Source organism: Dreissena polymorpha, chromosome 13 (genome assembly GCF_020536995.1).
Source record: "Dreissena polymorpha isolate Duluth1 chromosome 13, UMN_Dpol_1.0, whole genome shotgun sequence".
NCBI classification, from domain to species: domain Eukaryota; kingdom Metazoa; phylum Mollusca; class Bivalvia; order Myida; family Dreissenidae; genus Dreissena; species Dreissena polymorpha.
The window spans coordinates 24,216,276-24,241,792 of record NC_068367.1 but is presented as its reverse complement, the minus strand read 5'-3'; the positions used below and the strand labels follow the sequence as shown (position 1 = coordinate 24,241,792).

Below are 25,517 nucleotides of genomic sequence, written 5' to 3'. Positions count from 1 at the left end.
ACGTAACATGATCCAAAATATCCGGATGCGCAAGTGCACATGCTGGTTAATATTTTTATACAGTTTCATCGCTCAAGCAGCATTACGTATCGTACTACGAGTGACACAAGTTAAAACTGTATTTTAAAACTGAAATGTGTCATCTCTGGTTATGTTGAACAAGAATACATTTGAAAAAAGATATTTTGCGTATATCTTGATTTCACACATTTATGTTTAACTGTACGTTTCTAAATATTAAATTGATGACAAAGATTTTTTCGTTTTTTTTTTTCAGTTGTATTTGCATTCCACATACAATAAACTTGTATATTTCATTTTTCGGTTTATACATGAAACAATCTAGCCATATGCTTAAGATTGAAATTGAAATCAAGCTGTCTTACTAATTGCAAACGGGCAAATATTACGCAATCCGGATATGGATATTGCCTATGAACGGGTTGATCTTAACGCATACTCGATATTAGTACGATCAAACGCGCAAATCACGATGATAGTACCTTGAATAACGAAACGCGAAATTTCGTGATATATGCGTTTTCATAATCGAACTGTCGCGTTATCAACATCATTATGACGTGTTATCGCCATCGTACTGTCGCCTTCCGGTGTGGAATGGTTACAATAACACATCGTCGCACTATCGAGTATTCCGTATAAAACCAATCCATTCATAGGGAAACAATAAGTTGAATCTGTACAAATGTCGGTTGCCTATGCTGACTTTCAGGGACGATTTCCAGAAATACTGAATTCGTCTTTACAAATTCAATAAACTCAAATGTACTCATAACGCTTTGATTTGAATTAACGTCTTCAAAGAAGCCATCACTTTACATAGTGCCAAGGCTTTTACGACGCCTTTTTAAAGCGTTTTTGAACGCCTTTGATATTGCGTTATTACGCCTTTTTGAGCGTTTATATACGCCGTTTCGTTTGCGTGATATTACGCCTTTTTAGCATTTGTACGCCTTTCAGTTTTGGCGTTATTTACGCCCTTTTAAGCGTTTGTACGCTTTTAGTTTGCGTTATTATTATGCCTTTTTAGCGTTTGTTACGCCGTTTTGTTGACGTTATGCTTATGTGCCTTTTTTAAAAAAAAATAAAGCGTTTGTGTACGCCTTTTTCTTCTTTACCTTATTACGCCCTTTTTAGCGTATGTACGCTTTAATTTTGGCGTTATTACGACATTTTTTAGCGTTGTACGCCTTTAAGTTTGCGTTATTACGCCTTTTGTAGATTTTTACGCATTTTATTTCGAACTAGTCATGCCTTTAATTTCGCGTTATTACACGTTTATTAACGTTATAATCGTTTGTTTTCGATATTACGTGTTTATTATTTGCATAGAAACGCCTTTTTTTTGGCGTTAATACATGTTTGCACTCTTTTATTTAAAGTTTTAAGTGGTTTATTAGGCTTTCGTAGAAAAGAGCAATTGTCAGTGCTAGATAAAGTCCACAAGCATGAACAGCAATTCAGTCAATTCTGATAGTTTCCCGATCAGGAAATTTGGTTTCTAATTCGGAAACCACTGACATTAAATTTTTACGTGATCATACAAGTTCGCAACTTTATTGAAAGAAACCATGGACTTAAACAAAATGTTCACGGTAAAAAATTACACATGTATTCCTCTACAGAAAGGCGTTGTTAAAAACAGATTTTTTTGTATCTTAAAGTTTCCCTTAGCCCATTTTCTGAACCCACCAAAAATTGCTGTTTTTTTTTCCGATCGGGAAAAAAATGCAAATTTGTCTATGAGTTTCCCGATCAGGAAAACCAATATTGGATTCCCCTAGTTTCCCGAACGGGAAGTTTCTTCCATTGTATTGGGTATTCGAACTTAAATGAATATCGATCCAAGTAATAATACCAAGCTAGGTATTGGGAATTCGAATATTAAGGTATCCCAGGCCCTGTCCTGTCTGTTCCGACAAAGCCTGTCCAACATACTTTTTTCCCTTCCCTTGCGTGACCTTCCATGTCGTTGTCTGTCCCCAGCTTTCCCTTACCTGCTAATCTCGCCCAGCATGCCGTGATATGCTTTGTTCTTATCTAACTGCCGTGCCTTGACCAGCCCAGCCAAGACAAGTATTTCACTGTTTTGCAAAATCAGACAAACTCTCTAAATGAGAACTTTGGACCTTTATCAGATGTAAAAGGTTTAGGAGAATCTACTCTGCTTAGGTAGCGCACGCGTATTGGGAACCTTTCCAAATATAATATAATGTATAATTTTCTTAATCAGCATCATTTCACTGAACTACATGCAAATGTGTAGGTAGGCTTTGCATGCTTTAAAAAATATACTGATTTTTTTCAAAACCACCCCACGCTCGGCTTTTGTCCTGTTTATTTGAAACCGCTGGGGTATATGAACGTTCCATAATTCATCTAGATTTCCACATATGGGTATGCAGTAGGCGTGCAAAGATGCAGTCAAGGTGTTTAAAGTTTAAACAAGATAAAATAAGTATTCTACGGAGTAACCTACGAAGTAAATTCGCTAAAATTTACTCAACGTATGATGATTTAATATCAAACTATAATGTTTCTTTAAAATGGCATCTAACTAATTGAATTTCCCACCCATCATTTTATGGAGATGTTTTGATGTTCGCAAATTAAAATATCTTTAAGAAAATGTTTATATTAAACTTTTCAATTTAATTAACTCATTTTATCAAACGGATGTGATGTGAACGTACTTTTAAACACATGCTTGTTGGGTTTTGATTCACTATATATTTCTTCTCTTAAAATTTTGGAATTATTAATGGAATTACCATTTTATATGTTTGATTCTTAAATATTCAATCACCTAAGCTGGTTTTATTGGTATTGCGATTGTACAGTACCGCCCCTTTAATATTTTTTTTTTTATTTTACAGTACTGCCCCGAGATTTTTTTTCACATCATCGTGTCATCGCTTCTCAATTGCGTCATACGATACTCTTTCACTTTTCTTGGCTACATTGAATTTTTTACTTCATCGCTTCTATATTGCTTCATACGACATACTTTCACTGTTTTAAGTCTACATGCATAGGTCATCGCGGTTTTAAAGCGTTAAATTGTATTAATATTTTCTCTCTGGTGTTTCGTGTTTGATTTATTTTCAATTTTTTTGAAGTCACATAAACAACCAAGCTATGTAATATGGATCTTTGACACCCATTATTGCTGCTTATTCCTGTATTTGCGCGATGATGATCTGAAATATTAACTTTATGATGCTATATCTTAAATCTTTTTTTAAAAAGAAGGGACGTAGTTGACACTAGTTCGTAGTTTCATTTCATCGTTCCTCAAAAAATTGTAACTCTGTTGCTCTGGTCTCTTTCCTACCATTGAGTAATAAAATGGTAATTAAATTAAATGTGTTTTAATTCCCTTTTATTATTATTTAATTTGAGCTACAATGCTATGATGTTTAATTTTATTTACACTTATAAGTATCATGAATATTGCTGGGCCAAGTGTTAGGTTGAGCGCTCTAAAACCGGTTTAAACCCCCAATGCTTTGCATTGACCGTTCCAAGGCGGTGACCCCAGCTTTATTCTTATATGTGTTTATGTTGTTTTGTATTGTGCTGATTTGTACTGTTAAGGCAATTGGTCACTTGCCTTAAATAAAGGACCAACTAATTGTATATAATGAGAATGCAATACTGCTCCAGCAGCTGAAGGTTCACTTCTTTATATTCTTTTACAAACATTTTTATAACATGGTATCTATGGCAGAGCGCCATGAAATGTAAGTGGTTTCAGCAAAGTAGAAATTGAGTTGGTTAAAAACAAAGTGTCATAAAATTCAAAATAGTGTCATTTATGTAATATTTTGAAGTGAGTTTTATAGATACAGTATATACAGCAAACATACCAAGAAATATACAGATTACAGTTTACTTTTTGAAATAAAATAAAAATGCAACATGCATGATTCGTATTTTCAGCTGTTAATCACCCAATTTAGCCATAACGTTATGTAATTTTAAAAATTACATTAAACAAATGATAACAATTGCGACATATTTAACAATAAACATAGCTTTTATGCTATATTAAATCAAATTACGTTAGAAAAGAAATAAAACGCGTCGCAAAAGTATGCGTTGTCGGCAGGATTCGACCCTGCGCGGGAAGATCCCAAATTATTTCTAGTCTATCGCCTTAACCTCTCGGCCACGAACGTCACACAACCTGTTGAAATTAGATATCCATAAGTAACAGGCAATAAGACTCTTCGATCTTTGAAGAAATCGCGGGAAATCATTACGGATGCGTTACATTAAGTGTACGTTGAGTTTGTGAATAACACTTATGCTTGAAGTGCACTCATACGAATTGATCTATAAATGGCGACTGCAAGCAACGACAACTTGTTGTTCAATGCAAACAAATTAAATGGCACATTTCGCCATGGACGTTAAGGAATTGCATGCGGTAGTAGATGTTCTTTCGCATTCGGTCGGTATTTATCGCACATTGGACATGCAAGTGCATATTTTGTTATTTAGTCTGACATTTTTGCCAAAACATACTATGTAGAGCGCAGAGTTATTTTTTTCTTGCAGCCAAAGGGGTGTCTTTTACCTCCCTGATCAGCTTGTCGGGTGACTAGCAAACGCACTTTGAAGATACTACCATTTTTGAATGATAATTCGTTCATTTTAAATCTAAAATGACTTTTTACGGCCTTAAAGTATTTTGCCAGTTTGCGCTTCTCACCGTATTTGTTTTAATTCTGCATCACTGACCGGTATAACTGTTTCAATTACGCATGCACGTGCGGGTCAGCGAGTAATACCTCTGTGTTGTGAATGACTACAACGGCAAACGGTTGTAATAGTTGTTTTTCGGAAATATCCGGTCTGGGTATTTCCGATATTTGAGCACGCGCGGTAGGTACAAACAAAAGCTGGCTCGCATATTTTAAACGAGAGTGAATCAACAATTTCTTTTTTTTAAATATTACATACCACTTTTTTTCTCCTCAAATGTTTGTTAAAGTTTATACAAATACCTCGAATAATCATTTTTCTTTAGATGAACTAATCGCAATCGTGTTTCATTTGTTAGAATTCTATGTAACACGATAATGCTGTATATACATGTAAACAGCTTCGGTGACGTTCATGTAAATATGTCATTGCATATACTGTGCGCATGTCCGGGCATACAGTTTTAATGGAAGTTTGTAAATGACGCTAACTTAGCATTAACTCTATCATATATATATATATATATATAGTTTACTATTTAAACATATTTAAAATCACACAGACAAATACCAAAAACCTAACATCCTCAGTCAATTCGTAGTACAAGAACTAATAAATCGATCCATATCAGTTGTATATTTATATGTGAATGGATATAGCTCTATTGTATTGTTTTTCCTTAAGTGTTTTCTCAAGAGAAAATAACATAATTCGTTAAAGAGTAAGACCTAAAGTTTTAAAGGCACACCACTTACGAGCTTTACCATACACTACTTTTATTTGCTAGACAAATAAAACAAGAACATGAATTGTTTTTCAGCAGAAATATTCAATATGTCAAGCAGTTTGTATAGGTCCCTACATCACCATACAAATGACAATCTGCGCGACACACTAATCGAAACACGACATTTTATTATTCAAATGTCGCCCTTTTGTAGGTAGCCCAAAAGGCGATATATCGTGGTAAATGTCGCGCGTCGCTTCCTGTGTCGCCCAAAATATAGTGCGTCGCTTCGTGGGTCGTTATTGTCAAAGGACGAAACACGAAGCGACACACGATATTTTGGGCGACACACGAAGCGACACGCGACATTTTATTATTCAAATGTCGCCCTTTTTATTCGAATGTCGTGTGTCGCGGTCTAATTTTACACCGCGACACACGACACACGAATCGAAACACGACATTTTGGGTGACAAACGAAGCGACTGTGTTCAAATGTCGCTATAATAATATCGCCTTTAAAGCTAAACGTGATATAGACCTGAAACTTGGAATAGGTGAATGGCATTAAGATTCACCCCTTTGTGTCCGTCCGTCTGTCTGCCCGTTCGTTCGTTCCTGGTGAAAGCTTATAGTGATATTGAATTAAAACTTCATATGCTGAAAGACATAATTGAGAGGTGCAGTGCAAAAGAACAATTAATCTTTTCTAGTTATTGCCATTTTTAATTGTATACTTGGGTTTTCATGATTAATTGAAAACTGTTCGTGATATAGACTTAAAAATTAGAATGGGTGAAGGGTTATAAGAGTCACTTCTGTCCGTCCGTCCGCGGTGAAGGATATAAGTGATATTGAATAGAAGCTTCATAGGCTTAAATATATCATTGAGGAGGATTGCAGTGCAAAATAACCATTGCCATTTCTTGCATATTTTTTAGTAATTGCCCTTTGTAAATGTTATTCTTTTTTGTCATGAACATTGCTTGAAAACTATAAGTGATATAGACTTGAAACTTCATATGCAAAAAATATCCTTGAGAAGAAGTGCAGTGCAAAGGAACCAAGTTTTAATGCTTTGCTTGCCTTTTGTCTGTAGCATAACTTGAAGTTTTAAGTGATATTAACTTGTTACTCCATAGGCTGAAGGAAATCATTGAACAAAAAGTGCTGTATAACAGAACAATAACACTACATTGCACACTGTGTAATTGTCCTTTGTAAGTTTTAATACTTGGATTCTGTCTGTAGCGTTACTTGGAAAGTATTACCCAATTTTGTGATAAGCGTTCATCAGCGCGGTATTCGTGTCCTATGGACACATCTATTTTTTATTTGAAACTGTCTGAGACAACTTGGTTTGAAAAGTTATATATGCATACTGGATTGTGTTAAGTGTGTTCTGTCACTGGTAATGCTCTAGACGACCTGGCAGTCCTATTTCTATTCACTAATCATTGGAAACTGTTGCTGTCCAATGGAAGCCTGTTTTCGTAACGAGTTGCATCTGAACTTTATATGATACCTATATGATAAATAACGATAATGGAATGAATATAGGACGATAGAAGCGAAGCCGTTTTTGGTCATCAATGACTGATATCAACCAAAATATATTCAATGAAATCACGAACAATTAAGTTTTTAAAACAATTAAAAAACAAACATGTGTATTGAACAATCGATTACGCTCCACAAAATCTATTTTAGCCCTGCATAAAATGCACTTAAATGGTTTTAAATTGTTTGAGAATCAAACCAATTGCCTTTACTACACAAATACCGGTATTAAATTATTCTGTTTTTACGCTATTGTGTTCTCAAATTTATTAAAACAGACATGATATGGTCGTTTTATAGTTTGTGGCTTATTAGTTTTACGGCTATCGTTGACAAAATATCCGTTCACTTGAACAATCTCTGCAGTGTAATCTCCAAAACGACAGTGAGTACACAGACAAGTTAAGCGCCTATGGATTCGTAATATTGTTGCTTAGATTATGTGCTGCAAGAAACATTCGTACTATTTAATGTTTTTGAAAAGCAAAAACAAAAAAACAAATACCCGTTCTGTCGTTATAGACACCATTTTATTCCGTTGAAGTACCACAACAATGTATCACGTGATCATAGATCCCTGGCACTTGTCGTAAATATGCTCTCCTCATCATTGAAGTTAATACACGTTTCTAATTGTTAATGCTTTTTTAATCCAAAAATGACTTTACATCTGTAGTAATTAATATTTTACTCTCTTAGCGTCGTTACATTTAATATGGTTAACACATATATTTTACCTAATAGTTACTTTCTGTTGATTGGTAAAACATTAGTATAACATTATTCAGTTATTTTTATGCTATATTTATATATTTTTATCATTTTTGAAATTCTCTGTTCTATATGCATACACAACCAATCGGTACAAGTTGGGTCTTAACAACCACAATATCGTCTCTCTTCTTCTAGCACTTGCACAAAGATGCTTTGACCTAAACAAGAAGTAACTGATATTTGTTCATTCTTACATTGCAATGTGTCTCAGAAAGTTGTTACAATGTAATTGTTGCTCTGGTTATTTCTGAACATTGATTAATTGAATCGTAACTCGATTGAACACATGCGTTCTCCATTGTTTCCTTTTATTTTTATTAACGATCATACGAGGTAAATTTCTATTTACACTAATATGTTGTTTGAAGATCGCTGTGCAAAGTGTGAGTTTCCAGTACCCACAAACTTGTTTAAACCACAATGCTTATCGTTTACCTTTCCAAGGCATTGATCCCAGCTTTATTCAATGACGTTTGCATTTTTTGTGTGTTCTTACGTAGTATGCCGTGCTGTTTTGGCAGTTGGTCATTTGCCATGTACAAAGGACTAAGCATGTTAATTGTTGAGAGAGCGACACATCTTTGGCAGCTGGAGTATTACTTATTTATATTGAAAGAACAGTTTCTATTTGTATGCATTTCTAGCATTAGGGAGCAGATGTCTCAAGAGCATTTCTATTTTTCGTACGTTTTTATGGAATGGTGCATTTGTACAAAGGTATAAACCTTGAGACCATCTGAAGTCTTTTTACGTTTAAGTTTAGTACTTTCAATAAAAATCGTACTTAATACTGCGCTTTATTTTTCATTATTTTTCAACCCTGTTAGCAGTTTAATTGTAGTCAAAATCTTACTTTGAAGTTCTGTTTGAAAACCAGTATAAGGTCGACGTATGAGCTTATTTTCCTATGCCTATGCTCGAATGAATAATATATACGTATACTGATTACAATCATTATATTAACTACAGCTCAACAAACGTAGCAGCATCTCAACGCAAAATCTATCCGATGATCTAGTTACTTATTGTAAATGCATATAATTGTGCTGATTGTTTTTGAATCATATGAAATTCCTCTCAGCATAAACAGTTGATATTTATTGAACATCTTTTTCTAGCTCTAATTATATTTTGGAGCTCCTTTTCAATTATTCAATTACATGTACTTACAAGCGCTTTTGGGATGTTACCTAGTATTCAGTCGAAAAGAGGACTAAACCTTAATGTTAGAAATTGAAGCCGTTAAAATAAAGATAGACCAACACCATGTTAAATGCATGTACTAAAACTTTTCCAAAAAGTAACTGTGGTCTGTAGCCTTGCGTAAAGCATTTTGTCGCTTTAAATAAATTACTTACAGTATTTGGAAATGTGCGAATCTATCAAAATGGCGCTAATGGTATTATTTTAGAGCAATAGTACAACAATAACAAGCCTAGTGTAATTATTTATATCAACATCGAATGTATTTTGAGGAAAGAATGTACAATTCGCTCAGTATTGAGAACAATGAATTGGACTTCTTAAGTGGTGAAACATTTTTCTTGAAATAGCTTTATGAGTAGCTGTTAATGTCACTTTGTTTTTTCTCGGTTTCCACTAAAGCCAATGGGTCCTTGAACAAATTTCTTCAAAAGGATGAACATACGTAATACGATAATTATATGACTCATTTGAACAAATGCCATTCAAACACTGACGACATAACCGTCGCACTCTTCTGTCTTACAAATTGGTGCTTATTTCCAGTTATGTAAACTGAAATCGGCACATTTTGTTTGTGTTTCTTTTGAAGATGTGGGCATTTAAACTCATACTTTTGAGTAGCCTTCCACTTTATTGCTATGAATTATCACCAATCGAGAACGAAATTATGATACGCATGTTTTGTTTTTATGCTAAATTTTATTTTAAGTAACAGTGCACCATTAGTTTATTTCCTGTCAAACAGCGATGTGGAGATTTGCGTAAAAAATGAAAAGAAGTCTACATCTTCAGTAGCTGCATTTGATTTGTAATTATAAACCAATCGATATATCAATCAACCAACCATTAAATGACACATTTATAAGTATGCACTCACTTGTGTCAAACATAAAAGAAAATTCGTCGGACGTTATCGCGTTCTTCGTGGAAAACCGGAACATGCCGTCGGGTAAAATGTATTAATCTTTATCGTTTTATCGGAACGCTCGTTTGCACACTCGCTTATCACTTAGGCGACCCGGATTTGATTCCTGCTCCTGGTGCATTTGAGCTTTGTTTGTGGTCATCATACCGAACAAGGGGGGGTTTCCTCCGGGTACCCCGCACCGCTCCCACAGCACAAGACGACATCAAAATATCTTTCATTTAAAGTTGCTGAAAATCTTTCAAACGTTAGCCCAACTTTCATGAGTGTACACTGAATAGATAGGAGAGCTGGGACTTGAGCTTGGTCCGCACAAAAGCTTTATCAAGTTGTTTGTTTCCACTGATCCGACCATCCCTATTTTTTGCAACCGACCCTTAACAATTTTTTTGACGTTTCAAAATAGCGTGTGTATAGTATAAAATATAGTGTAAAACAATTGTCAAATTAAAACGTTAGGCCGACGTACATATCCTCCTTTTTGGCAATATTAGTTGAAACAAACAACTTTTTTACGCGTGGGGGGGGGACCTAACAAACTTAAAAATACACACCAACGTAGCCTATCATCACATTGTTATGCTGATAACTAGAAAGTTGTGTTTGGAAATAATTATGAATAATTTGCAATTTTCAATTCATAAAACAAAATGCATATGTAGCTAAATGTAATTTCTAACATTTTTACCAAACGTAACTTCATACAACTATAAATGAAAATAAATATTCTGTATTGAATGCTGAAAATTTTAATTACAACTTTCTTATATATAAAGCTGTACTTCAAATCAGTCTTCTCGTAATGCCAGTTATCATAACTTATTATGAGTAATAATGACAACACACTGCCCAATCAACGTTTTGGGTATTTCTATGAACTTTAGATTATCAAGCATTTAGCAGTATTTGTGTGTGAATTGTTCGTTAATAATTAGAGTGTACATTAGTGGGACACATCTGCATTGAAGTAAATATACACTATCTGAATGTAATATTCATGAGTACTATATGCATTCACATAAAAATACGGCGGTACAATACCAATTATTTTGATCACAGTAGAGCATTCAGATGTGTTAATCTATCAGTATGCATTCGTTTGGAATTCATATTTTAACTTGATCTTTTCTATTTGCTAATATGTTAATGCGTTTTTGTTGTTGTCCATTTTAATGAAAGAATAGGCATTCAATATTATATATTGTTGTCTGATACACCAATAGATCCCTTTCACGTACAAATTGGTTGGAAAATGTAACATTTGTAGAGTTGTTTTTTTATGCCTCAACAATAAAGTTACCTGAATTAATGTAGAAAAGAAAAAGTATTTATGTAAAATGTAGAAATCTTTAAAGAGCAATTACTCAAACATAAATCATTTCCCCGGAGCTACATGTAGAAATGCGCATCATATATTGTACTTAAGGCTGTTTATAGTTCCATAAAAACCGTTAAGTTGTTTCTCAGAACTGGCGTTGAATGTTTATGTATATTGCAGAAATATTCAAAGTACATAAGTCAGATGGATATAATTGACCCGGAACGATAATACTTAATCCGCATCTCCTCTTGGTAGTTCACGATGTTTTATAGTTGAATACAACGGATTCAATAGTTTCTGGAATTGATTAGGGACGGACGAACAGACGAAATGGCGAGGAAACGGATGGTCAAACCAGTGACTTGATGCGTCCTCTTAAAAAGCATAAACTCACACATTTGAAATTATATTTTTAGCATGTATTCGCATTACGAAACTATTATTATTATTAACATATTATATCAATATCTGTTTTCAAAGGACATTGTGTAAACAATTCCAGCAAAAGGGAGCACTTCATACACCGTTTTAGTTAGCACCATACCTTTTAGCTTATATCCCATGTTTGTTTTCTTCTTTGTTCTGGTGAAGTTGTTGTTGCATCAATGTCACTAGGGTATTAACTTCAAACTATCCGGACGCATTTTATTTTGATCATCATACGCATTTTATTTTTCTCGTAAAATACAATGTATGATATATGGTCTATGACATAAGCATAAACTACATAATGACGCTTTAAAACAAAGATACCGGTAACACTAAAATAGCTCATGAACATTTCGCACATGTAAAACGAATTCAAAAGCTTAAATAGATCTATGTTTTATCGAAACAGTGGCCGTTTAATTTTATTTTGTATAAATTTTTGGCGTTGTGTTTGTTTGTCATTTGTACGCATTTCGGTGAGTTTGGGAAATAACGTCCGTCGTTTTCTGAAGAAAATGTTGACGAATAAGCCACACATCCCAACTTTTTTAACAATGATTAATATGATATTTCTAATGTTTAATATTTAATGTTTAATATCTTTCATATTTGTTGCCACGTTTTAATAAAAATGCCGAACAGTCGAAGTGCTGACAATAGTTGTTATTCGGAACTCTCATGTCTGGGTTTTTCCGATGTTTGAGCACACGCGTTAGGTACAAACAAAAGCTGACTAGCATATTTTAAAAGAGAGTGAATCAATAATTTCTCTTATCGCTGATAGTCAACACCACTTTTCTGCTCAAACGTTCGTTATAGTTGATAAAAAATACCATGATTTAATCATTTTTTCTTTAAATGAACTAATCTCGATCGTGTTTAATTTTATTAGATTTGTTATGTGTAATTATCAATGATAATAATAATATTATATAACAACAAAATACTTGAATTTTGACATTTCCTAAAAGAAACACTACTGTCGTTTAAATACGTATTATCCACTACTGAATGGGAAGCAAATCGGATATCGACGTTACTGGTCATTACTGTATTATTGACAATGTTTGTACCTCCCGTGCGCTCAGAAATCGGAAAAACCCACAGCGTGCGAGTTCCGAATTAAATCTATTTACATGCAGTAAATACAATGTTTTTATTTGAATACCTTTGTGATTGTAGATCTTTCATTTGGATAACATTGATTGAAATTAGAAGAAAGGAATACGAGTTCAGACATTTAGACATAATACTGGTTTGATTACGTGTTTAATGCATATTTGTGAATATCCCGGAGAGAAGCGTAGAAGTCTACTAATAAGGAAAAAACAAACACTTAATACTATGAACAGTAAATCATATTATCAATATCCTATTTATATAAAATAATTTACAATAAAACCTAGAAATACCACCTATACAAGGTAAACTGATTGTCTCAATGCTTTATACTCGAGAAAATTCTACCTAATGCTGGAAATTAACACATGCGCAAACTATAATGGAACTAGTTTCGTGAATTGAATATATGCCTACCATGTGTGTTTAAAATCCTTTACAGATTAATAAAGCGTTAGAAATTATTGCCAATTTAAGCATGTTGCAGTATTTTTGTGTAAAATTGTGCATTGTCTTAGAGTGTATATTTGTGGAAAACATGATCATTGAAAGCAATAGTTTGTATTACCTGCTTTGATTTTTTCTTAATTTTAATGTTTATTTATGAATACTATAAATTATGCATTTTGTACAACAATACGGCGATACCATACACATTATTTAGGACACAGTTACACATTTAGACGTTCTAATCTTTGAAAATTCATACGTTTGAAATAACTACAGTACAACCTGTGTTAGTAGCCACCTCTGTTTTCAAACACTTGTCATAAGCAAGCACAATTTTGATTTCCAAAATGACCTTATAAAGTGCAAATGCACCTCTATTAAGCAGCCACCTGCACTAATTGGTCAGATCTGCTGCTTCCCATAGATGGCTGCTTAATACAGGTTCAACGGTTTTTGTAATTTTACTTCATTGTTTGTTGATATGTCGATATTTGTATTGTCTTCTATTTATGAAATGTAAGGGGGTGAAACTCAAGCTGCCTGGCAGTATAGCACTCTAATAATCCAAAACTCATAAGAATGAACATTAAATCGATTACATATGGTTTATAATGAGATTCTTTTTCGGCGGCAAAAGAAAGATGCGTTCACATTTTTCGACATAATGCTATTTCTTTAACAAATAAAAACATCAAATGTAAGAGAAGATGCTTAAACTGTCATAATATTGCCCTTCATATAATAAAGTGACAGTGCAGCATATTCGTTTTAATGAATCCAGAACACAACAATTATGAAATTGCATAAAATAATCAAGGGAGAAACATTCATCATCACTAGAAAGTATTAAATAGTACCAATTATATCATTTTCGCGCAATCAATCTGAAATTGGATCAACAATAAGACTAAACCGGTTGTTGTTATTTTATTATGGCGTTGTCGTATTTATATTGTTTAAATTTGAATAAAATAACTTTACCATTGAGAACAGTAATGCATGAATTTTTACTCAAAAGCAACATTAAGGTGCTATGATTGCTAACATTCACTGCGTAGCGGTTTCCGGTTTAGAAAAGAAAACTCTGTGTTTTTGGACAAGTCGAAATTTTGAAATGTATTTCTTAAGCCTAAATCAACTAACCAACGTTATATAAACTGCACTATCAAAGGCGGCGTTCGAAAAACAATCTTTACAGGGTCAAACCCACAACATATATTATTAGTTTTGGAGAATAAATTCCACATATTTTAAATTTCGCCCTAAGCCTGGATTTTATAACCATATACATATTTATTTAAAAAAAAATCATGAAAAATTCATTTAACATTTGAAAACGTCTTCAAATGTATTAAAATATTTGCTAGGTCGAACTGTATCAATGTACAAAGTTTCAAACCGTAATCGTCGACAGATAATTAATAATTAATTACGAGAATTAAGTCGCCTTCGCCATAATGGTCGAGGTCGACTTAACTCTGCAAAACTGGATTTCGGCTTCGCCCAACGGTCGCGATAGTATTTATATATATATATATATATATATATATATATATATATATATATATATATATATATATATATATCGGTGTTAAGTTTTAAACTTTAATATTATATTTATAAGTATATATAAAAGTATGTTTTATTTTCGAGATAACTATATGAAAATCGAGTAAAAGCACTTTATAAACATTTGCCAATATTCACACACACGTATAACTGCCTTTCATTTAGCCTTTAGACTCTGTAAACTCTGTAATGTTGGGCGATACATATCAAAACCACCGACTGAGACGTTATGTTTTTTAGTGTGTGCATTATTTATGTACAGGGTCTGCTCACTGTGACACTGTGTTTTTCACAACATCAAGGAATATCAATCAATAAACCTCATTACGCAGTAATTATTATTAAAAAACTTACACGCTTCTCGACGTCAAAATCTAAATGGCATAATATACTGAAATACTAAACTATATAAATACTGAATTATTTTATTTCACAATGCATATAACATCGGCAACATTAATTGCAAATTATGAACAAAACTCTGTAGTACTGACACACATATGATATTACGCCATATTTAATGCGTCTATTATCAAGATTATTCATTGTTTTGGCTATAGCAATATTAAAAGGCTAAAATAAAACGACACAACTAAAGATTAATCTAAAAATTAACATACAACACCAACGAATAAGATATGTAAATCAACTTATTTGTCATGCTAATTTAAAACAAATAGTATGTGATTATTGCGTATCATTAATTCGTCCACTTATTGCATTTAATTTGGTAGTGTTTTGCTGAGGCCAAGAAAACAACAAATAATTGTCTTCATCAGATTCACATAATGGATGAATGTATAGTTCAACTTTTTCCTATAACGTGTTGGTTTGTTGGCAGAACTGATTCTCTGGAGATCATGCTGATGCGCTCTTGAGCAAGTCACTTCAGGGGGCAACGCCTGCTGTGGCTAAGCAGGCCGATTCGGGAGTGGCAGTCTTTGGTGCATTTAACGCACAAACAGGGGCCTGTAGTTGGGAGAAGGGCGGCGCGCTTTTCAAAGGCTACTCTTTTGCATTGTATGCTCAAATCTTCCAGCCTCAGCTCCCTAAATTCCTCAAAGTGTTGACTGTCACAAAGCGGTGCGGTCTTTGGACAGGATCTCCAGGTCACTGTAGCGATGCCACTGGATTTGAGGCCCCTTTTTCAGACAACCTTGTACCGTAGTGCTGGGCGATCCGCGAGTCGCTTTCCAGTTGCACGCTGTCCGTAACGTCCTTTGGTAGGCGTCCATATTCCATTCTGCGTACGTGACCAAGCAGCCAGATGCGACGTTTAGAGGCTGTGCCGGATACGATGATGCCACTTGATCTCCAGAATGCGCTTAAGGCATCGCATGTAAAAGGTGATGATGCGGCGTTCATGTCGATTGAAAGTCGCCAAGGTTTCGCTACCATACAGCAGCGTGTTGTGGACACACGCCTGGGAATGTGTAGATTGTTAATAAACATAATCATTATCATATGTTCAATAATATGCTAAAGACATTGTTCCAAGATTATAATAAGTTACACCAGGTTTTATTATACGCCCAGCATAGTCTTTAACATTTTATTGCAATCTTTTGTATCCAATGTGAATGGTGGTATAAGAAAATTACTTCACAATTCTGTAGCGTTTTGCCGAAACCACTGACGTATCAGTTTCAGTTGCGAGCATATTTATATACATTGCTCGTTCACTTGCTTGACTTGTTCACTTCAAACGTCAAGGTTATATTTATAAGAGGAAATAACATCACAGACTTTAGCTGGCACAATAACAAATTCGAAACACTTAACGTCGGTTTACGTACTTTTTTACTACTGAAACACATTTTTAACTTGTAAATGGTTTTATTACACAATATGAAACGAAACTGATCAACTCATCTTAATACATCATCATATGCAGCTGTAAATAGTTATCATGACAATTATATGTTTTTTTTTTGTTTTGCTGCGTATCACTTTTTATGATGAAAAGATTACACAGAAGCGAATCTATCATCCACTACGCAGTATGTCGGTATTTTTTAATGGTCATGGTGGTATTTTACTTATTTCCTTTGCAGGGATCGTTTGTTGCCATCTCAGTTGTATGTCTGCTGATGGCGGCAGTCATCATCTCCCTCAACGGTCTTGTCATCTTTATCTTAGCCCGACAGAAAGGCAACAACAGGCTTCACTTTTTCATATTCCATCTTGCCATTGCTGGTAAGAACATTTGACATGCGCGCATGTGCTCAGTATATTTATCAAATCACCGTTATCAAATCTGCCTTTTTTAACTGAATAAGGAATATTTTCACAAAATTCACATCATATTTGAATACCTATGAATGCTTAATAAATAAAATAAAGTGACTCTACTTCGATTTTGTTTTTAAATGGTTTTAGCACTTTTAAATCACGATGGATCGAAAAATGTACTGTTGACGTATATTCTCAAATGCAGAATAGTTACAAGCTTACAAAAATCAAACGGATCATATTTTTGTGGTAAAATATTAAAATAATTGTAAGGTATTTAGCAAAAATACATTAGCAACCAGCTAAAGTGTTTTAATGGAAGATATTTCTAAAGTGCTATGTTATGGCACCGGTGTACAACATTTGAAATCAAATATTTAATTTAACGTTATAGGAATGCTCAAATTTCAGATCTTTGTGTCGGCTTAGTAAGCGTTCTTGGTGAAGGGGTGTTCTACGGTATTCTGAGAGGAGAGTGGTTCTTGGGTGACGTCATGTGTCGCACCTGGCGCTATTCTACGTTTGTGGTCCTAATTGTGTCAAACAATCTTCTGATTGGAATGAGCGTTGACCGCTATCTGGCTGTACGATATCCGCTTAGGGCAATTACTGGAGGTAGATTATATGGAATAAGCATACCCCACTACAGTTGCTTATGCAAAAATATCAAGTGTTTGTAATGGTAAAAACGTTTCGTAACTGTAGATGACAATTAAAGAATGCTAAATTACAATGTCAGACGCGGTATGATTTTGTAATTTAAATAGCACATAGAACCGTAGTTTATTTTAAAACTGTATTGGATGATATACGTTGATCAATATGGAATGATATTTCACATGAAGTTAGTGTATTTGTAATACTGTTTATGTATGGATTAAACTTTGTCGCACTATTGTTCTTCAACTTGTAAATATTCAGAGTACCGTCCATACAAAGCCATAATTATCGGCTCATGGGTAATGGCCTTTCTGATTCCTGTGTGGACGTTTCCGTACACGGGAGCTGTCCTTTATAAAACAACATACTACTGTGACGTAACTATCACAACAGACCTTGGATGGAAGGTGTGTATGCATTATGTTTGATCATAAATCAGTATATAACCAATTTGTTAAATAGAAAAACATACACATTAATTAGAATTCACAAAACTCTGACTAAGTGATGCTACATATTACTAATTCATTCATGTCAATACAGATATTTGATGCAAGGTATACATTTTTGTGTTCAATTATTTAGAAAAATAATTTGGCTATATTGAAAAGAGAGCACATAGAACACAATGTCAATTAAAATTATCTAATACATTTGTTGTGATTGATATTAATAAAATAAAAATTCGTATATTCTGTGCTTATTATAATAAATTATTTAAATGGACATAATGAAAACGGTGAACATTACTTTTCTAGAAATTTGCATTAAGGCTACATGTTATTCTGATTTGCAAGAGTTTTGTTATGATACTTGTTAATTAGGTTATAGCTATTCTTTTATAGGAGTGTTTGGTTCTAATGCAATTTCAGCTTTATGTTTGGTTCACACTGCTGCTCGTGTTCTTCATTCCATTCCTCGCTGTCTCCGTCTGCTACATTTGCATCACGGTTGTCGTCTGGAAGCACTGGAGGGAAAGCAGAAATCTCACTGAAATGAACTATATACTAGAAGGTAAACATATGATTGTTGCATCGAACAAAGGAATCAAAGAGTATTGTCTTTAAGATTTTGCATTTTCCTTATTTGCCTTACTTGAATCACTATTTTTTAGCTCTCAATACCACTTTTTATATTTTGGATCTTGAGACAATGACGTATATGCACTACGTTAAATGTTTTAAATAACAAACATATTTATTTAACAACATTTAATGTAGTTTTGGTTAAGAATCAGGAAGCTTATAAAAAATAATAACTCTCACGACTAGTACATGTGAATCGTTTTGTGGTTTGTTTAATTGTATTGCGAGCTTTATTGTACATTTGATATGCTCATTTTTTATAAAACGGATAAATAAGTATCACAATCGCCTGACATAAGATATATTTTTACGAACAAAGCGTTAAACTTACATTTTAAGTCAGAATGACATCTCGTTGTGTTTTATTTCAGATTCAACTTGCAAGCCTTGTCATGAAACCAAAAATAGTGGTTTACTACCAAAAGCAAGAATCAAAACAATAAAGATGACATTGATAATATGCTTTGGTAAGATTGTTTTCGTTGTTTAAAAAAATATTGCAATTGTTAATTTTCCTTGATAAAGTAGATACTATATTGCAAATAGTACCAGTTAATTATGCAATTGATTCAAATATAATATTAAAATTACATAACATTGGTGAATGCCATTATAATTATAATGCTATTGTTTAACGACATATATAACGACATTAATAAAACGATAAGGTACATAGTATCTAAAAAATGTAACTGTTCTTATAGAAAGTTGCATAAAATCAACATATGAGGGAATATTTATTGTGGCGGAAAATTCTGTTTGCCGGGGTCGGATGGGCATGCCGACTTAATTAAAAACATATATCTCCCTTAAAGCTAATCTTAACGACATTGACTGAAAACATTTGCTCGGATGGATTCTGCGTTACTTGTAACATTAGCGTTTTCTTTCGGGTAAATGCTTACTTATTATAAAACATATATCTCTTAAGGCTAACCTTAAAGACAAAGACTTAACACGCACGAATGGACTCTGCGCTACTGTGTTCCATCAGCGGGTCCTTTCGGGTTTGTCAAAGAAATTTTAGCCTTACGTTTATAACAAAGTAGCAATACCGTAGGGCAAAAACTTTGTTTAGAGGTCCGTTTTTAAATGTGTAACCGTTGGTCCGAGTTATAGTGTGTAAAAAATGTGAAATCGCTGGTGAAGCGATAGTTAAAAAGTGTTAAAAAGTGTGAAATCGCTGGTGTAGCGATAAATAGTATTATGGACCGAGTTTAAAAGTGTGTAAATGTCGGACCTAAAAAGTGTGAAATCGCTGCTGGAGCGATTAGTGGTATTATTGTGTTAGTCCGAGTTATATGTGTGTTAAAAGTTTGAAATCGCTGGTGGAGCGATTCGTGGTATAATTGTCCGAATTTAAAATGTCTAATCGCTGTCCGAGTTATAAAGTGTGTAAATGTCGGACTCCAAAAAGTGTTAAATCGCTGGTGGACGATTAAGTGGTCTCGTGTGTTTAAGTGTATGTCGAGCGATTGGTAGAACTACGTTTAGACCAGTCAAGTGTATGGTTTTCCTAGGTCGTCGCACCTGAAACATTTTTAATTGGGCATCAGTGTTGCAGCTAATGGCGTAACTTTACATTAGTAATTTAACGGGTGCTCATCCACCTCCGGTAGACATAATTTTTCAAGACAATCCGGGTCACGTATGACAGCCAACCTTGGTACCGTGGTAACCACTGGCTGTTTTTTTCTGTGCCGCTGCGTAAATATTAACATGTGAATTTAAAAATTGCTACGCTTTCTTTAATTATACATATATATTCAATTTACAAAAATAACGAATGCGTTACCCCTATGTTACATCTATTTCACAAACTGAAATAAAAGTATACCATTTGGCGGCGAAACTTATGTTTTTAATAGGCCGTTGAACACACTTCGTATATCACCGTCATACAATTATTTTTGTAAAGCATGGTTCGTTGACTAATTGAAAAGGGTAATTATAAAACAACGGCATGTTAACAATAGTGTTAACATCATGTATTTTCACAATATAATGAACCGTTTGATATCATGATTAGAACAGTTTCAATTTATTGTATTCCAGTATAGAAAGTTTCCCGAATTAAACATAGGTTTTATGAGACTTATATATTTACTTTCATTACATGAATTGAATTGCCTTTAAAGAGAAAGCTTAATATTTAACAAGTGTAAATAACTGCAATGATCAAAGGTAAAATGACGGGTTTTGAAAAGGCAGCAGTGGGTATAAAATGGTAAAATAAGTGATTGTATAACAGTAATTCTTCCAATTGGAGTAAGTTTTACGTTTTTCGTTTCTCCATAACTTCAATTATTTACACAAACTATTCAGAAGTTTCAGGACTTTAAAATTAAAGTTTTGAACTTAATTGTTTTCTGGAAAAAAATGAGAACGAAATTGGCACAAATTGTCTAACGAGCCAAGTGCTGAACTTATGAATAAAAAATACGTTCCCTTGGCATGGTACTCGTAATCATTTTTAATCATACGAAAATCGTTGTAGATTTTAAAGTATGGAATTTGGCAAGATATATACTATAACTTCCCTCAGTTTGCGCAACAATACTGCGCATATTTTATAGTAAACTTATTTCTAAACATTTCAGCGTTCCTTATCTGCTGGTTGCCGGCAACAGTGTTTCACATCCTCGACGTATACCAAATCAACGTGCTCGATGTTCGTTACTATATCGTTCTTCAGCGCTTATATCCCCTCAACAGCGCGTGCAATCCAGTCATATTCCTGTTCTTCAGCAGGAATATTTTACCATGCGGGACACAAAAGTCATCGGTCACGACGAGAGGTTATGAAAGTGTTGACACCACAAACACCACTACATGACTAATAGGGGTGTTACAAAACTTGTTCGGCACGTTAAGTAAATGACAACAAATTGAAACAAGCAAGAGGTCGATGGGTTGTGTAAAGTGAGCTCTCATCATATGAAGACGATTTCGTTACGTTTTGTTTATGGCAGATGTGTTTGTTGCATACATGGGTAAAATGTATTATGCTACGTTTAAATGTATTCTAGATATGTATACATATCAAATTTAATGTCTAATTTGAACAGTTATTTACATAAATATGAAACCCAAGCATGGATCATTGTATTTCAATTCTTTTCACAATTAACGACAGTTGATTTGTCATTGTATATGTAAAGTTAGTAATGTAAATATTCTTGCACAATGTTTTCATCGCAGGGGTTTGGTAACAAGTTAATTTATATATAAATAGATTGTCAAGTATAATTATTACTTAGGTAAATTAACTGCACAATGCATTGTAAATTAATAGACTGCCGAAATGAATGGGTGATTTTTATCAAAATGTATTGAAATATTTTACGCTGGTTATCGATGCTGATGATAGATTTGCAGGAGTTTGAGTTTATCTTGAATTGTTATGTAATAACTTGCGTCACAATTTGATGAAATAAAATATGTCAGCTTCACAAACAATAAATGTGTTTGCTTTTGAATGACATGTTATATGGGCTCATTATTTGACCATGTTTTTAGACAACTCGCATATTTCTGTATCCTTAAACATTTAATCAAATCCCTAAATTGTTAGGGGTCAGTGTGATTATAATACGCAACGCCGTGTTGCTTAATGCAAATGTTATCCTTATTCTATCATCTCAGAATGGAACAAATACATAATATATATGAAAATCCCTAGATGTTTCGATGTACCAAACAGTAAAATGACGTGATATATTAACATTCATTTCATTTTGTTCTAAAATTAAGTGAACTTTACGGTACATTTGAATGTTTTATATATAAGTTTCGATTTCTTTTACTTTTATTAAATCGCACCCTTGCTGATTTTGTTTCAACGGTCATTCTCGATTTTAATTTGTTTCTTTGTATATTTTCCAATGTGAAATGCATGGATGTTAGTACTAAACCAGTCATAAGTATACAGGTTTATTCTCCACATGTATCAGTCCAAATATCTAAGAAATAAATTTATTACATCTTCCATGCTTACTTCAATAAAATATGTCATTAATTGAAAGCGAATGTCAGTTAACTATAACCACATGCGTATTAAAGGACAAACAATCTCAGTACAGAGGCTTCCAGTAACTATTTATTGAGTTTGTTCCAATCACTTTAAATGTTTGATACAATTCAAGAATTTGGACATAAACAAACATCTTATAAAATATTTAACGAATACATGTATGCTGTAAAAGGCTTTAATTTGAAACTTAAAATCTTCACATTGAGCTCTTAAAAGGCATCGTGCAGTTAAATTTGATGACCATCTATTGACGTCTTACTGGACAATCATCAGAATCGCACAAAGCGAGATCTTGGTAGCCGAATTGCATTTTGTTTGTGGCATCAAAACTCCACCAAAAACGTGGGTACTTTTAAACGGATACATTGATTTACATAGCTGCATAACCATCATTACACAAAAGTATTGTCATCTAAATATTCAAACAAATATATTAACCGACTAAATTAATGCTTATCAAATATTCAGTCCTATTCACATGAAAAATGAATATGACACTCCACCCCTGCACACCACTTATCGATGCAAACAATAATTACAGTCAAGAAATATATTTCATGTTGGTGAAAGGATGTTATATTGGTATACTCGCAAAACAATTAATGTTTCGGTAAGTTCGATAGTTCTCGTTCTTTCTTCTTCGCGTGTTGGCGCCTTTAACAGCCAAAAATTAAGGGGGAGGGGGGATCTTGCGCTCATGATGTGTCGTTCTGGCGCTTGACGGGTTTTAAACGACGCCAAATTGCGTACACGAAAGAACATAAAATAGAAACTCAAATAGCCTTTTAAAGTCGCAAACTCATAGGAATGATTTTGCAAAAGTTAGCCACTTGATTGCAAACATTCACTTCATGCTTTACTTAGATTTTACCTTTACTATAGGCCGTTAAAATACAAAAAAAAGTTTCGACAGCTTCCGCTGTTCATCGAGTAGATGTCCTAATGAATAGCATGTTGTATTGTTTAATCTTTATAAATACACGTTTTAAAATTGCGTCATATCTATTTCATATAAATACATAAATGAATGAAGTTACCGACGCTAACCAGCATGTACACTTTTTGTCTTGTGACAGATATGTATTTTGAGCGAAAACATTCCTGTATTTGGCACAACCAAAATAGAAACACATCAACTTATTGTATTATTCTTGCTTTTACAAAAACAAGGCTCTGAAATTAAAACATGTAGGGAAAGCACTTCCATCAAGTAACATCTGCCTGAAATAATGGCTTCTATTTTGTTTTCCTCGTAACAGTTTATCTTCCGTCATTGACGTGTGTTCAGTTTTTACTTGTATACCCACGCTGATATACCAGCTTAAAACCATTTAGGATTGAAATTTGCGAAACAACGTCATTGTAATGCATCTCCTTTTTCAATAAAATCCGTGAAAATATTTTAAATGAATGTATTTAACCATGTGCTAAAAGGCTGAATCCATTTGCTTTTTCCTAATAATTTTTGTGTAATGTTGTATTGCTTCATGATATTGTAATGACGTATGGCACACTGTTGTAGATCGAGTGAAACTTTGTGTTCTTACTTTCTCATTTTCGCTTGTACTAAATTTAAACTGAATTGGATATAATCATAACTATTGAATGTAGTTTTTGAAAGCCCTTCCGTTAAAGCTTTTAAAAATAATGTGTTGAGTTAGGAGTCTCTTCGAGAGAGGTTTGAAAACAATTAAGTTCTTTTAAAGTGACGCGCTAACATTCAAACATTTTGTGTTGATGCTATATTTATAAAATATATGTGACAGTATAATAGTATGAATTGCTCAGCAAGGTAAATTGTTCAAATGACTTCAACATAAAAATAAACAAGTATTGGAACAATATGGCTTCCTTTACTTCATGTGGAAAGTGTTTATTTGTTTCGAGCAACTTTCTCAATAATTAGATTATCTTACTTACACTTTAGGTAGAAGTTGTGATACAAAAATGCGATAGGTTCCTGTCTCAGCCATCAAGTCTTTAACGTTACTTTAAGTTTGCTAGAGCATCGACCAAGCCAGTGACGCTTATTTCGAATGCAAGAACTAAACTTGATTATATTTCATGAAGATTTTAGAATGTATACTGAAAGCTTAGTTAAATTGCTTTTTGTTAAGCATATTCAAATATGTATATCCTGTAAGAGGTGTAAGTGTGTTTGCCTTGTCCTTTAAAAACGGATCTTTCTTTTACTGCATTAGCGTGTAATTTTCAAAAAGAAATGCATACTTGAAATTTTCAATAAAGAACGTACGTAAATAATGCACTCAGTACCATGTGTATCATCTTTATTTATCTGATATGAGTGGTATATTACTAATGGTCAACAGCAATTCTATCACATTTGAAGCTGATAGTTATTCCTTTTTCACGCCATCATCAAAACTGTTCGAAGCCGATTGTTTTCCTATTCATTTGGATAGAGCCTAAATATTTTAAGGAATACATTGGACCGATTAACACTACATTGAGATAGACACGCAAGATGAAATCAAATAGCAAGAACGACTGTCAGTTTGTTTAGTAGGTGATTTTAGCCTAGGGGAGGAACGTCTCATCTTGTTTCTCTATTACTAAAAACACCAGAGCAAAGATGTCGGTTATAAAAGTTTCTTGCTTTTGAACAACTAATGATATATTGCAAGAAATTACGTTTTACAACGCCACAACGCAGCAAAAAGTTACGTAGTATCATG

General features: G+C 33.6%; 1 protein-coding gene across 1 annotated transcript in view; it reads left to right on the top strand.

The window, feature by feature from the left end:
• Window positions 1-16,078: 16,078 nt before the first annotated feature.
• The window catches only part of LOC127854521 (uncharacterized), a 40,972-nt gene continuing 31,533 nt past the window's right edge, over window positions 16,079-25,517 (top strand). The window contains exons 1-4 of the mRNA XM_052389587.1: window positions 16,079-16,219; window positions 16,866-17,007; window positions 17,455-17,627; window positions 18,576-18,717. Coding sequence (XP_052245547.1) covers window positions 16,079-16,219; window positions 16,866-17,007; window positions 17,455-17,627; window positions 18,576-18,717 — 598 coding nt within the window. The remainder of the gene's footprint in view (window positions 16,220-16,865; window positions 17,008-17,454; window positions 17,628-18,575; window positions 18,718-25,517) is intronic.